General features: G+C 40.6%; 1 protein-coding gene across 8 annotated transcripts in view; it reads right to left on the bottom strand.

Moving 5' to 3' along the window:
- Nucleotides 1-13,854, bottom strand: part of nfia (nuclear factor I/A) — a 146,761-nt gene extending 132,907 nt beyond the window's left edge. For 6 of the 8 annotated variants that reach the window (XM_046857104.1, XM_046857106.1, XM_046857107.1 and 3 more), the window contains exons 1-2: nucleotides 7,730-7,923; nucleotides 3,048-3,576 (exon numbers count right to left, since the gene is read on the bottom strand). In XM_046857104.1, the coding sequence (XP_046713060.1) occupies nucleotides 3,048-3,576; nucleotides 7,730-7,756 (556 nt within the window). In that variant the 5' untranslated portion in view covers nucleotides 7,757-7,923. Of the gene's footprint in view, nucleotides 1-2,157; nucleotides 2,756-3,047; nucleotides 3,577-7,729; nucleotides 7,924-12,754 lie in introns of those variants that run through there. The other 2 variants (XM_046857111.1, XM_046857105.1) reach the window with 2 other exon arrangements.
- Between the last annotated feature and the right edge of the window lie 261 nt (nucleotides 13,855-14,115).

The raw sequence follows: 14,115 nt of genomic DNA, 5'->3' as shown, positions 1-14,115 counted from the left end.
CTTTACATGGGTTGAAAGATGTGAAAAATCTTCTACAATAGAGCTCTGACCTCAACCCTACTGAATAGGATGATTTGGAACACTGACTGCACCCCAGGCCTCCTCACCTCACCTATATCAGTACATGACTTTCTAACGTCTGAATGAATGCCCACACAATTCTCCACAAGCACACTCTAAAATCCAGGGGAACATCTTCCCAGAAGAGTGGGGGTTAATATATTATAAAAGCAAATTGAGACTAAATGTGGAATGGGATGTTAAAAAAACGCATACCAATAATATGGTCAGGTGTCCATAAAACATAAAACAAATAAATATGGATCCGTGTCCTCATAGCGTAGCTACAAGCATAAGCATATTCGATAACTGTAGTCGATGGATGCAATACTTACCTTTTTATACACAGACAACACACAAGATGAAGCTTTACAACCTGAACCTGACCTTCGGATCGATCAACCCGTTATGTCTGTTTAGATTAGCACGGCTTTATCTGCTAACTACCTCAGAAACAAACGCTCACTGACTGCTAATCGGTGCTCTAACGCCGAGCAAATAAAAAGTTCATCACGCAGCATGAGCCGTGAACCAGACTCTATTGGCTCCTCGTTACAAAGGTTTACAAGCAGCCCTGCACTTTCATCGTAACAAAACCACCTGTTTTCACTAGAGGTCAGAGGGCAAACCAGAACTAAAGTATCGCCCTCTGCTTGACTGGATGCTAATGAGAGTGATTGTTTATCTAAGGGGGTCAAATGCCTTCAAACAGGGTCATGACCTTAACATCTTAAGCCATGAACTTTGCCATGTGTGACACCAACAGGCTATAAATAAGACCACCCCCCCACCCCACCCCCAAGCACAGACTAGGTGACACCTCAGAAGTGCATACTCCTCCGATCACCATCCAGAGTTTAGCCAACTACATTAAATATGGTGTAAAAATTTAAAAAAGCCACAGGTAGTCTCAGACTTCGAAGATCGAAAATATCGTAAGTTGAGACATGGCCTAGCCTACCCAGGAGTCTTAAAGAATGATGATAAGTAGTGGGGGCAACGGATCACAAAACTCACCGTTCAAATCATGTTACGGTTTTTGAGTCACGGATCAGATCATTTTTCGGATCAGCCAAAAAAAAAAAAAGGTAGGAGACAAATCTGAATTTGCTTGCCATTTATTACTAGAAAAGATACAGCACGGAAATGCTCCCCTACATGCGAAGTTTTTCTGCTCCTCTGATAGCCGTTGTTGTTTACTGATTAACACGTCCCGCTCACGACTGCTTTGTGTAGTTACAAAATTACTTACAAAGTCATTGGAAAAAAAAGGCTTTTATTTGGCGATTGTTAAAAATCTGCAACGAATCCGCACGGATCACGGATCAACTACGATCCGCCGCTCCCATAGTGATAGTATGGGGTTGTATACTGTAATTTGTTAATAATTTAACAAAATACATAATTCAGCAAAATAGAGAAATTTACGGTGGAGTACTGTAAAATTGTTACAGTACTCCACCGTAAATTTCTCTATTTTCCTAAATTATGTATTTTGTTGAATACGTTTATGTGGTTTTGTTAAACGATTATGTGGTCGTTCGTGAGTGGAGGGCGGAGAATACGCTGCTGCGCTTTCCTGCCGAGGAAGCGTAAAAATATTTTTACAATTTTGTCGTATCGCTACAGTCATCGTGCCCCGTAAACCCCATCACTCTGGCCATGGTCAGCCTGTCTTACAACGCCGGCGGCTTCAGTGGCAATCCACCGCTGGAGAAATGACAGAAGGGGAAACCTGATCAGATTGTACATGCCTCAAGATGGAGTAAAAGGAGAGGGAGTTTGTGTGGGGGAAAAAAAAAGCGAAAGCAGCAGAGCAATAAAATTACGCTCCACTTTGTAAAACGCTCGTTTTCTTTGACTTCTCAAGACTGTTCGCAAGGATCAGACATTAAATCTCAGGATTCGGAAGCTCTAAGGAAACGAGTTCCAGCCGTGCTGTGGTGTGGGTGCGAGTCCTCACGTCTATTGTCGTTAATTAGCGCAGCGTTGGCTTTTTTGATACAGATCATCACAGACACTAGCAGTAAGCAAAAGAGCCTCATGTAGAATGTTTTATTTAGTTTGTGAGCACAACCAGAGTTTCTATTGCTGGGCGATTTTTGAACAAATGATTACAGGCCAACGTCGATATCATTCATATCGTACGACCTTTGACAAACTCCGTAAGTGTGTTAATCTGCATGAACCTGCATTTTTTCTTCCACCCAAAAAAAATATATCTTGGACAATACCCAATCGAATCAGAAATATTAGTGTGGAGGTGGGAATTTGGGGGCGTTCGAGGCGAGGGGGTGGGGAGAGCGGTATATTTTTCCCGTTCCTTCCACCAATAAAACGGGCTTTCGCTGCCAACTCGCTCTGGCTTCCGAACAACAATTTTTGCGAGCAGGAGGAAATGAAAGTAATTCAAGTCCGTCTGATGAAACGACGCGCCTTCCTTCCAAGTGAAAGCTCGTGTTTGTGTTGCTGTCGGCGAAAAAGACGGATCCCCTGCTGCCTCGTGCCAATTAACAGTCGCTACATCAGATATTTGCGCCGGCCTTCTCCGTTTTCGGAGCTTCAGTGTATGGGATGAACCGTGACAGGAGTCGATGTGGTTGGAGTTAATCCACGCTTTTTTACAGCGAACAGTAGGCTGCTTCAATATTGTATTTCCAAATCAAATACATGACATGAAAAAATGGGATAGTAGCTGCAAACGAGAACACGACCATTAGCAGTATTTAAATAATTAATCACAGATAAAAACTTCTTTGAGCCTGGGAGAAGTGTGTATACTGGTAAACAGGGAGGCGACATGGCGGTCGAATGTCTCCGAATGGTGCTTTTATGTGTATATGAGAGGTTTTGCAGGAGTGTGTTGAATATAACACAAGACAAGCACACCGCCTGAGAATGCTTAACCCAGCGTTAATACATTTTTACATATACGACGGTACAGTTTGTGTGTTTTGACGTCTAACCGAGCATGAAATGGGACTTACCCGCATGGACGAAGTAGGCCAAGTAGAGGTCCAGCTCCTTAACGGAAACTCCTATGTGATGCGGCTGCACGCACAAGCCTGGGTTTGAGCACTGCGGCGATTTCACCAGCCTCTCGCCGTCAGTACTTTCGAGGGGAATACCTTTGAATAAAATCACCATGACCAGGTCCAAGCGCCACACTTTGTCCGCCTGGCGCAGGCAGTCGATCCTTCTCATCTTGCCTTTTTGGTCAGGGTTGGAGAGCACGCAGCACGGAGGCTTCTTCCCCGTCACGGTGAGCACGAAATCCTCGCGGAACTCTGGCCGGATGTCCTTGCGCAGTTTGGCCAGCAGCCGCGACGCCCACTTTTGCTTGACCTCGGGCTTCTCGCTCAGCAGCTCGTCCTTCACGGCGCGCTCCTCTTCCTTGGACATGCGCTTCTCGTGCTTCTTGAAGTACTTTCGCTTGCGGGCCTGCAGGTTAAACCAAGTGTAGGCGAACGCACGCACGTGGGGCAGCAGTGCTTCGATGAAAGGATGGAATTCATCCTGCGAACAAGCAGCAGAGAACAAAATCAGGGGCAGGGGGAAATGGAAAAAAGAGAGCCTGCAGCAAAACAACTTTGCATCGCAAATCACACTCACACGTGGTGTTAAATAAAACTGATGATTGCCGGAGATCTTATAAGAAAAAAAAAGATTCTATCGTTGCTTTCTTGATTGCATGCACATACGAATTTCAATACCGCGTTCAGATCGATTCATCGCCGTCAATTCATAACGTTTTTAGTTATTTTCCGTAAGATTAATTACAAAAGGGAAACCCTCAATAAGAGGAAAGGGGCTGTGGGGTTTGAGCATGAGTATGTGTGTGTTTGACTCTGTGTGTGTGTGTGTGTGTGTGTGTGTGTGTGAGAGGCCTGGCTAGGCCGTATCTTGGCTCGCCGGCAAGAATGCGGGTCTGTAAGGGTCTGCCAGGGTCGAGAAAAAGAAACAACCAAAAAGGGAAATCAGACCAGCTATTTTTATCCGTTCTCTGTAAAGTTGCACATACATACACACAACACACACATACATACAGACACCACACAAACGCACAGACACACCGATCTGACAATGGAGGAGTGTGTGCTTGAAGAAGGGATGGGATGTGAACAGATTTTTGGTTAACCTTGCTATTATTAGATCAATTAGAAATATCGAAAAAGAAATATTGAAAAAAATGATATATTTAGTTTGACCCTTTTTTCTTACATAAAACACTTTTCCTTCTTTACCAATCGAACAAAAACCAATCATTCGTATTAGCAGTCAGTCAAAGCTTTAGAAGTCGAACGTACAGCTTTGTAGAGCTAATAATTAAGCAAATAACTAATATGAGCCTGACTTTAAATACAGGGATTTTTTTTTTTTACACACACAGAGAACTACAGAGATTAAAGAAAATACAAAAGAACGCTGGCAACCTGCCAAACAGTAAAATAGCGTTTCTACAAACACCCTTAGCAGCGTTACGTGCCCCAGAAGCCACAGATTGAGCATGAACGGCTTGCCAGCAAGTGGGCAAAGGGCAACTTCGATTTTATGTGCGCAGAACCGAGTCAAATACTACACGAATTTAAATACCGCCCATTTTAATACTCAGTACAGACTTGACTTATGCTATATATGATAATACATTGCACCTAAAAACTTCTTCAGCGTTAGAACTGCGCCCAAGTTAAAGATTTGTATTAAATCCTACGCAAAGTGCAATAATCCACAGTCATAATGCGCCCATTATCGAAAGGCATAAAATGAATAACGTCGCATATTTATCTCCGTTTTATACGTGCGTTGCTTTCGAATCGAGATTTTGGATATAAATTCTATTATTCTGTCATTAAGGTATTTTTTAGTAGGTCATTTTGACTCACAAGCACAAATTTATCATTACTGAGCCTTCGAAATTATTTACGTACGCTGCTTATGCATATGCGTTATATACGGTACATATACAAATATGCGTACATTTTATATTTTTGGATAAATACAAGATAATTTACAATTTCTTCTAATACAAGTGTGTATGTAAGCGATTTATTTTTATTTGAGTATATATTAGAAATATTATTCAAATCCTAATTTGCATTATTATTATTATTCAAATTATTATTATTATTATTATTATGCATACTGTAAAAGCATGCAATATTAAAAATGTCCAATTGACACAATCCGTCCCCATAAAACAGGTTTCTAAAAGTTCAAGTGAACTACCTTTTACTCCGAAAAGGCTGCAGTGTCTTTAAAAAGCCCCCCCCCATAACTCAACAAAAAAACCCTGTCATTTAAAAGAGGAATAATAGTAATCCTGTCGTGTAGTTACTCTCTCCTCCGGCTCAACATCACAGAGGCCTAATTATCAGGGAGTCGACAGGGCTCACTTTCTCTCTTTGTTGCACGTCTCCCCATGGAAGTGAACGCAGCTCAGGCGAAACTGCTGGCTAATGGTGCTCTACTTACAGAGGGGTGAGAAGCAGCCCAAATACAGCGCGTCAGTTGTTCATGCACCCACACACACACACACACACACACACACACACACACACACACACAAAGCAATAATGTAAACTGGCATGAAAAAGTCAAAAGATTTTTCTCCCAGACTCGTGATGTGAACTGACCCAGTTCCCCCCCTGTCTTATCGTAGGGCCTCCGTATATAGAACAATAGTGGCATTGGGGTCGAAAAGACAGAAAAGTTTAAACCAATAAGTTCAACTATGAGCTTGAGTAAAAATATATATATAAAGTAACAAATATAAATTTAGATTTGCTTGTAATATGCATACAATGCACTGTTTGTTTTTTATTCTTATTTTTATTTTATGTATATTATATGCATATCATATGCTAATTCCCAAATACTTTATTATCAACAATTTAAATAATCAATCAAGAATTCTGATGCTCACAGGGCAACATTAAAACCTCCCCAAAAAAAAAATACAAAATAAAAATGAAATGACAAATAACACGTTGTCTTCATGCTGCAGCACAGCAGACAAGGCTGGACATCTCCTCTGAGCACTTAATCGATGCACGAGCCTGTTCTTACAATGCAATCATTTTAATGCTGTCCCAAAAACCTCAAACCAATTCTGAAGCCCTGTAAGCTGAAGCTCCATTATATATCACTAATTAATCCATCACACACGATGAGGGGAAAAAACAACAACAACAACAACGTTTTGCTACAGCAGCTTGTTTAAGTCTTGGAAAAAAAAATTGTGTTTTTTAATCTAAAATATTTTGCTGCTGCATGGAGCAGACACGGAAGAGTTTATAAATATTACTGCTGCCAATGCTGAAATCATAAAATCAATACATAATGATTAAAAATCTGTTAAAAACAGGAAAAGAAATGGTGTACATGTGAACACCAGTGAAGACATTCGTCTGTAGTATAAATAAATAGGTACGTTATAATTAAAGATGTTTGATGGGATCAGAGCATGCTGAAGGCCCTTCAGGCTTGTCGGTCCCCAATATTACTTTAAAAACGCATTTATAAATTCATAAAAATATCCTGGTGAGACAAATTTCAGCAAAAGATATATGCGTTTTACTTGTAGATTCTAACTGATGCATGGTAGATTATGATTAATATATTAAAAGGATAAAAAAATAAATCTTTGTGTTTACTCAGACTATAGTAAAATCATCAGCCACCTTTAAAGTGGAATTATACCCCAAAAGTTTGACCTTTTTCACATATTTCACATCTTTTTGCTTCACTTATTTATAAATTCTGTTACGTACACAAGTCTAAAAGTCTAAACATTTTAGAAAAAAATTATAATAATAATTATATAATATATATAATAATTTATTATAAAATAAAATAAATTAATTACAAAAAAAAGGAAATCAGGCCAGAAGCTGCTTATTTTTATTTCCTCGCTCTTTAATCCTTACACCTTAAAGTCCTTAGTGAAAGCAAATAAAGTCAGTTTTTTTTTTTTTTTTTTTAAGTTTCACTTGTTTTATTCTTGTGATTAAAATGAATCGAAATGAAAAGGTGTACAGGTGATGTGTGTTGAATGCAATAAAAAAGCTCGAGCTGTCCAGATATTATGGCGTGTATAAACACCTACACTATCCAGTCATGTGTGTGTGTGTGTGTGTGTGTGTGTGAACCAACCCGTCATAAAAGTGTGTCTGTCCTAAGTGTCAAGTTTTTTCTATAGCCACAACAAGTCTTGAACTTGAACTTGTTAGAAAACTGAATTGTATAAAATGACCATCGTGATCAAATAACTGCAACAAAATAAAAAGTTTCCTGCGGGTCCGAGAGCGCGCGCCTTCAGCTACACATATCTGTCTTACACACACTCCAGACCAGGATCAAATAAATCCGCGGTCAACAGCTGGACATGTGCATTCCTAAAAGCCCGACATATTAGTGTATGAGTGTGTGTGTGCATGCATGCGTGTGTGTGTGTGTGTGTGTGTAAATATTAGGTAAGGTGGGCGCCATCCGCCATGTGCGACTTTGCTCTGTCAGACCACAAATGTTCTTGCACATGAAGTTCCTCCAGTCTCAAAGCCATGTTCAGGCCCATGCAATCTACAAAAGCTCGATCCCGCACAGGAAACACTTTCACACACACTCACACACACACTCCAAACAAACACGCACATAAATAAATATCACTTACCTGTGTTAGGCATAGCGGAGAATACATATCTGGTGCTCGAATTGGTGAAGTGTGTGTGTGTGTGCGTGTGTGTGTGTGTGTGTTTGGATAACTGTAACGAATCGGCGTGTTTATGTATGTACGTGTTGATATGTGTGTGTGTGTGTGTGTGTGTGTCCGTTTACTTGGGATCGCAGCGTCCGGCTGTGTGTGTGTGTGTGTGTGTGAAAAGAAAAAAGAAGAGACAGAAAAGAGAGAGAGAGAGAGAGAGAGAGAGAGAGAGAGAGAGAGAGAAAGGGGAAAGGCTGCTTCTTGCTTGCTTTCACATTTCCGACTGTTCCTAGGCGCGATCCTCCCGGCGCTCCGTGGAGAACTTTAACCCCGCCTCGGAGCCGCGGCTTCCCCCCGCACTCTCCGCACTCCGTCCGCCGTCACAAGCCGCCGTCGCGTCGCAGCCCAAACCATCACACAACTTTGAGAGCTCAGAACTGTCCCGTCGCGGAGAGGCGGAAAAAAAACCAAAACACACTCACACACTTTCACCGCTTTTATAGATTATGATAATAATAAAAAATTAAAAAAGATTTTAAGGAAGCGCCGGTTTTTTTATCCTGCATCTCATTCAGAGCGAATAAAAATAAGCAACATAAGTGTCATATATGTATATAAATAAATATATGAAATCCTCGAGATGTCCTGGAGGAACTCAGAGCGCCATTCCGGGTGTCTCGCACGGACCCAGGGGCTGTTGATCGTCCGCGATCGTCAAGCCGACCATCGCATTCGCAGGCGTGGGGCGACCGGGGGGTTCGCGGAGCCGAGAACGAGGTTGACGCGGAGACCGCGGCGAGATCCGCGGAGGAGACGCGGGACGACGCGGGACGGCATGTTCCGCCTGTTGCGAGATTACGGAGAATCAATTAATTAACGGAGGAGTTAATTAATTAATTGGAATTTAGAAAGAAAGGAAAGAAAGAAAGAAAAACGCCGGCACTGATCCCACGCGCGCGCGTGTGTGTGTGTGTGTGTGTATGTGTGTGTGTGTGTAAAGAAAAGCGCAAAGTGAGCCGGGAGAGCGGAGACGTCTAATCTTTGTTGGACATCAGATATGAGGTCAGATTATAATCCACGGTTAGATTGGATATCCAAATTCAGTGGATATGATTTAAAATATATATATATAATGTCTAATCTTTGATGGACATCAGATATGAGGTCAGATTATAATCCACGGTTAGATTGGATATCCAAATTCAGTGGATATGATTTAAAATATATATATATAATGTCTAATCTTTGATGGACATCAGATATGAGGTCAGATTATAATCCACGGTTAGATTGGATATCCAAAATCAGTGGATAATATAATTTAAAATAATATATAACGTCTAATCTTTGTTGGACATCAGATATGAGGTCAGATTATAATCCACGGTTAGATTGGATATCCAAATTCAGTGGATATGATTTAAAATATATATATATATATATATATATAATGTCTAATCTTTGATGGACATCAGATATGAGGTCAGATTATAATCCACGGTTAGATTGGATATCCAAATTCAGTGGATATGATTTAAAATATATATATATATATATATATATATAATGTCTAATCTTTGATGGACATCAGATATGAGGTCAGATTATAATCCACGGTTAGATTGGATATCCAAATTCAGTGGATATGATTTAAAATATATATATATAATGTCTAATCTTTGATGGACATCAGATATGAGGTCAGATTATAATCCACGGTTAGATTGGATATCCAAAATCAGTGGATAATATAATTTAAAATAATATATAACGTCTAATCTTTGTTGGACATCAGATATGAGGTCAGATTATAATCCACGGTTAGATTGGATATCCAAAATCAGTGGATAATATAATTTAAAATAATATATAACGTCTAATCTTTGTTGGACATCAGATATGAGGTCAGATTATAATCCACGGTTAGATTGGATATCCAAATTCAGTGGATATGATTTAAAATATATATATATATATATATATATATATATATATATATATATATATATATATATATATATATATATTAATTTATTATAAAATAAAATAAATTAATTACAAAAAAGGAAATCAGGCCAGAAGCTGCTTATTTTTATTTCCTCGCTCTTTAATCCTTACACCTTAAAGTCCTTAGTGAAAGCAAATAAAGTCAGTTTTTTTTTTTTTTTTAAGTTTCACTTGTTTTATTCTTGTGATTAAAATGAATCGAAATGAAAAGGTGTACAGGTGATGTGTGTGTTGAATGCAATAAAAAAGCTCGAGCTGTCCAGATATTATGGCGTGTATAAACACCTACACTATCCAGTCATGTGTGTGTGTGTGTGTGTGTGTGTGTGTGTGTGTGTGTGTAAAGAAAAGCGCAAAGTGAGCCGGGAGAGCGGAGAGCGGAGACGAGCTGCAGTCCCGCGCCGAGCTCCGAGCTCCGAGCTCGCACTTTTCTTTTTTTTTTTTTTTTTTTTTGCCCTGAAGGAGAAAGCTCTCCTCTGGTTCGTCCCCTCAGCAGCACAGCGCCCTCCGACTCCCACCGAGGCTCAGGCGGGACAACACCGCCGTCCAGCCGACACCCTGCTCCAACCGAGGAGACCAGATTCCGAGCAACCGGGTCTCCAAGTGGTTTTAATAACTAAAGAACGGGGAAAAAACACACACCACACTTCCTTTTTCCAAGAAGGTCCACTGTGAGCTCAACGCGCGTGCTTGATTTCTACACGGTGGTGTGATCACGAGTGCATTTCGGAACAGAGGCGATGAAGTTAAACGAGGCTTTAAAACCAGAACTTCTCCCAAGTGCAATGTTGAAACTTGGACGAGCGAGAAATAAGACAGTCCGGTAAAACAGACTCTCTCTTTCTCTCCACACGCACACACACACACACACACACACACACAAAGCAATAATGTAAACTGGCATGAAAAGTCAAAGATTTTCTCCCAGACTCGTGATGTGAACTGACCCAGTTCCCCCCCTGTCTTATCGTAGGGCCTCCGTATATAGAACAATAGTGGCATTGGGGTCGAAAAGACAGAAAAGTTTAAACCAATAAGTTCAACTATGAGCTTGAGTAAAAATATATATATAAAGTAACAAATATAAATTTAGATTTGCTTGTAATATGCATACAATGCACTGTTTGTTTTTTATTCTTATTTTTATTTTATGTATATTATATGCATATCATATGCTAATTCCCAAATACTTTATTATCAACAATTTAAATAATCAATCAAGAATTCTGATGCTCACAGGGCAACATTAAAACCTCCCAAAAAAAATACAAAATAAAAATGAAATGACAAATAACACGTTGTCTTCATGCTGCAGCACAGCAGACAAGGCTGGACATCTCCTCTGAGCACTTAATCGATGCACGAGCCTGTTCTTACAATGCAATCATTTTAATGCTGTCCCAAAAACCTCAAACCAATTCTGAAGCCCTGTAAGCTGAAGCTCCATTATATATCACTAATTAATCCATCACACACGATGAGGGAAAAACAACAACAACAACAACGTTTTGCTACAGCAGCTTGTTTAAGTCTTGGAAAAAAATTGTGTTTTTTAATCTAAAATATTTTGCTGCTGCATGGAGCAGACACGGAAGAGTTTATAAATATTACTGCTGCCAATGCTGAAATCATAAAATCAATACATAATGATTAAAAATCTGTTAAAAAACAGGAAAAAGAAATGGTGTACATGTGAACACCAGTGAAGACATTCGTCTGTAGTATAAATAAATAGGTACGTTATAATTAAAGATGTTTGATGGGATCAGAGCATGCTGAAGGCCCTTCAGGCTTGTCGGTCCCCAATATTACTTTAAAAACGCATTTATAAATTCATAAAAATATACTGGTGAGACAAATTTCAGCAAAGATATATGCGTTTTACTTGTAGATTCTAACTGATGCATGGTAGATTATGATTAATATATTAAAAGGATAAAAAAAATAAATCTTTGTGTTTACTCAGACTATAGTAAAATCATCAGCCACCTTTAAAGTGGAATTATACCCCAAAAGTTTGACCTTTTTCACATATTTCACATCTTTTTGCTTCACTTATTTATAAATTCTGTTATGTACACAAGTCTAAAAGTCTAAACATTTTAGAAAAAAAATTATAATAATAATTATATAATATATATAATAATTTATTATAAAATAAAATAAATTAATTACAAAAAAAGGAAATCAGGCCAGAAGCTGCTTATTTTTATTTCCTCGCTCTTTAATCCTTACACCTTAAAGTCCTTAGTGAAAGCAAATAAAGTCAGTTTTTTTTTTTTTTTTTTTAAGTTTCACTTGTTTTATTCTTGTGATTAAAATGAATCGAAATGAAAAGGTGTACAGGTGATGTGTGTGTTGAATGCAATAAAAAAAAGCTCGAGCTGTCCAGATATTATGGCGTGTATAAACACCTACACTATCCAGTCATGTGTGTGTGTGTGTGTGTGTGTGTGTGTGTGTGAACCAACCCGTCATAAAAGTGTGTCTGTCCTAAGTGTCAAGTTTTTTTCTATAGCCACAACAAGTCTTGAACTTGAACTTGTTAGAAAACTGAATTGTATAAAATGACCATCGTGATCAAATAACTGCAACAAAATAAAAAGTTTCCTGCGGGTCCGAGAGCGCGCGCCTTCAGCTACACATATCTGTCTTACACACACTCCAGACCAGGATCAAATAAATCCGCGGTCAACAGCTGGACATGTGCATTCCTAAAAAGCCCGACATATTAGTGTATGAGTGTGTGTGTGTGCATGCATGCGTGTGTGTGTGTGTGTGTAAATATTAGGTAAGGTGGGCGCCATCCGCCATGTGCGACTTTGCTCTGTCAGACCACAAATGTTCTTGCACATGAAGTTCCTCCAGTCTCAAAGCCATGTTCAGGCCCATGCAATCTACAAAAGCTCGATCCCGCACAGGAAACACTTTCACACACACTCACACACACACTCCAAACAAACACGCACATAAATAAATATCACTTACCTGTGTTAGGCATAGCGGAGAATACATATCTGGTGCTCGAATTGGTGAAGCGTGTGTGTGTGTGTGTGCGTGTGTGTGTGTGTGTGTGTGTTTGGATAACTGTAACGAATCGGCGTGTTTATGTATGTACGTGTTGATATGTGTGTGTGTGTGTGTGTGTGTGTCCGTTTACTTGGGATCGCAGCGTCCGGCTGTGTGTGTGTGTTTGTGTGTGTGTGAAAAGAAAAAAAAGAAGAGACAGAAAAGAGAGAGAGAGAGAGAGAGAGAGAGAGAGAGAGAGAGAGAGAGAAAGGGGGAAAGGCTGCTTCTTGCTTGCTTTCACATTTCCGACTGTTCCTAGGCGCGATCCTCCCGGCGCTCCGTGGAGAACTTTAACCCCGCCTCGGAGCCGCGGCTTCCCCCCGCACTCTCCGCACTCCGTCCGCCGTCACAAGCCGCCGTCGCGTCGCAGCCCAAACCATCACACAACTTTGAGAGCTCAGAACTGTCCCGTCGCGGAGAGGCGGAAAAAAAAAACCAAAACACACTCACACACTTTCACCGCTTTTATAGATTATGATAATAATAAAAAATTAAAAAAGATTTTAAGGAAGCGCCGGTTTTTTATCCTGCATCTCATTCAGAGCGAATAAAAATAAGCAACATAAGTGTCATATATGTATATAAATAAATATATGAAATCCTCGAGATGTCCTGGAGGAACTCAGAGCGCCATTCCGGGTGTCTCGCACGGACCCAGGGGCTGTTGATCGTCCGCGATCGTCAAGCCGACCATCGCATTCGCAGGCGTGGGGCGACCGGGGGGTTCGCGGAGCCGAGAACGAGGTTGACGCGGAGACCGCGGCGAGATCCGCGGAGGAGACGCGGGACGACGCGGGACGGCATGTTCCGCCTGTTGCGAGATTACGGAGAATCAATTAATTAACGGAGGAGTTAATTAATTAATTGGAATTTAGAAAGAAAGGAAAGAAAGAAAGAAAAAACGCCGGCACCCGATCCCACGCGCGCGCGTGTGTGTGTGTGTGTATGTGTGTGTGTGTGTGTAAAGAAAAGCGCAAAGTGAGCCGGGAGAGCGGAGAGCGGAGACGAGCTGCAGTCCCGCGCCGAGCTCCGAGCTCCGAGCTCGCACTTTTCTTTTTTTTTTTTTTTTTTTTTGCCCTGAAGGAGAAAAGCTCTCCTCTGGTTCGTCCCCTCAGCAGCACAGCGCCCTCCGACTCCCACCGAGGCTCAGGCGGGACAACACCGCCGTCCAGCCGACACCCTGCTCCAACCGAGGAGACCAGATTCCGAGCAACCGGGTCTCCAAGTGGTTTTAATAACTAAAGAACGGGGGGAAAAAAAACACACACCACACTTCCTTT

This window comes from Silurus meridionalis, chromosome 9 (genome assembly GCF_014805685.1).
Source record: "Silurus meridionalis isolate SWU-2019-XX chromosome 9, ASM1480568v1, whole genome shotgun sequence".
In the NCBI taxonomy this organism is placed as follows: domain Eukaryota; kingdom Metazoa; phylum Chordata; class Actinopteri; order Siluriformes; family Siluridae; genus Silurus; species Silurus meridionalis.
This window is presented reverse-complemented; position numbering and strand designations above follow the sequence as displayed.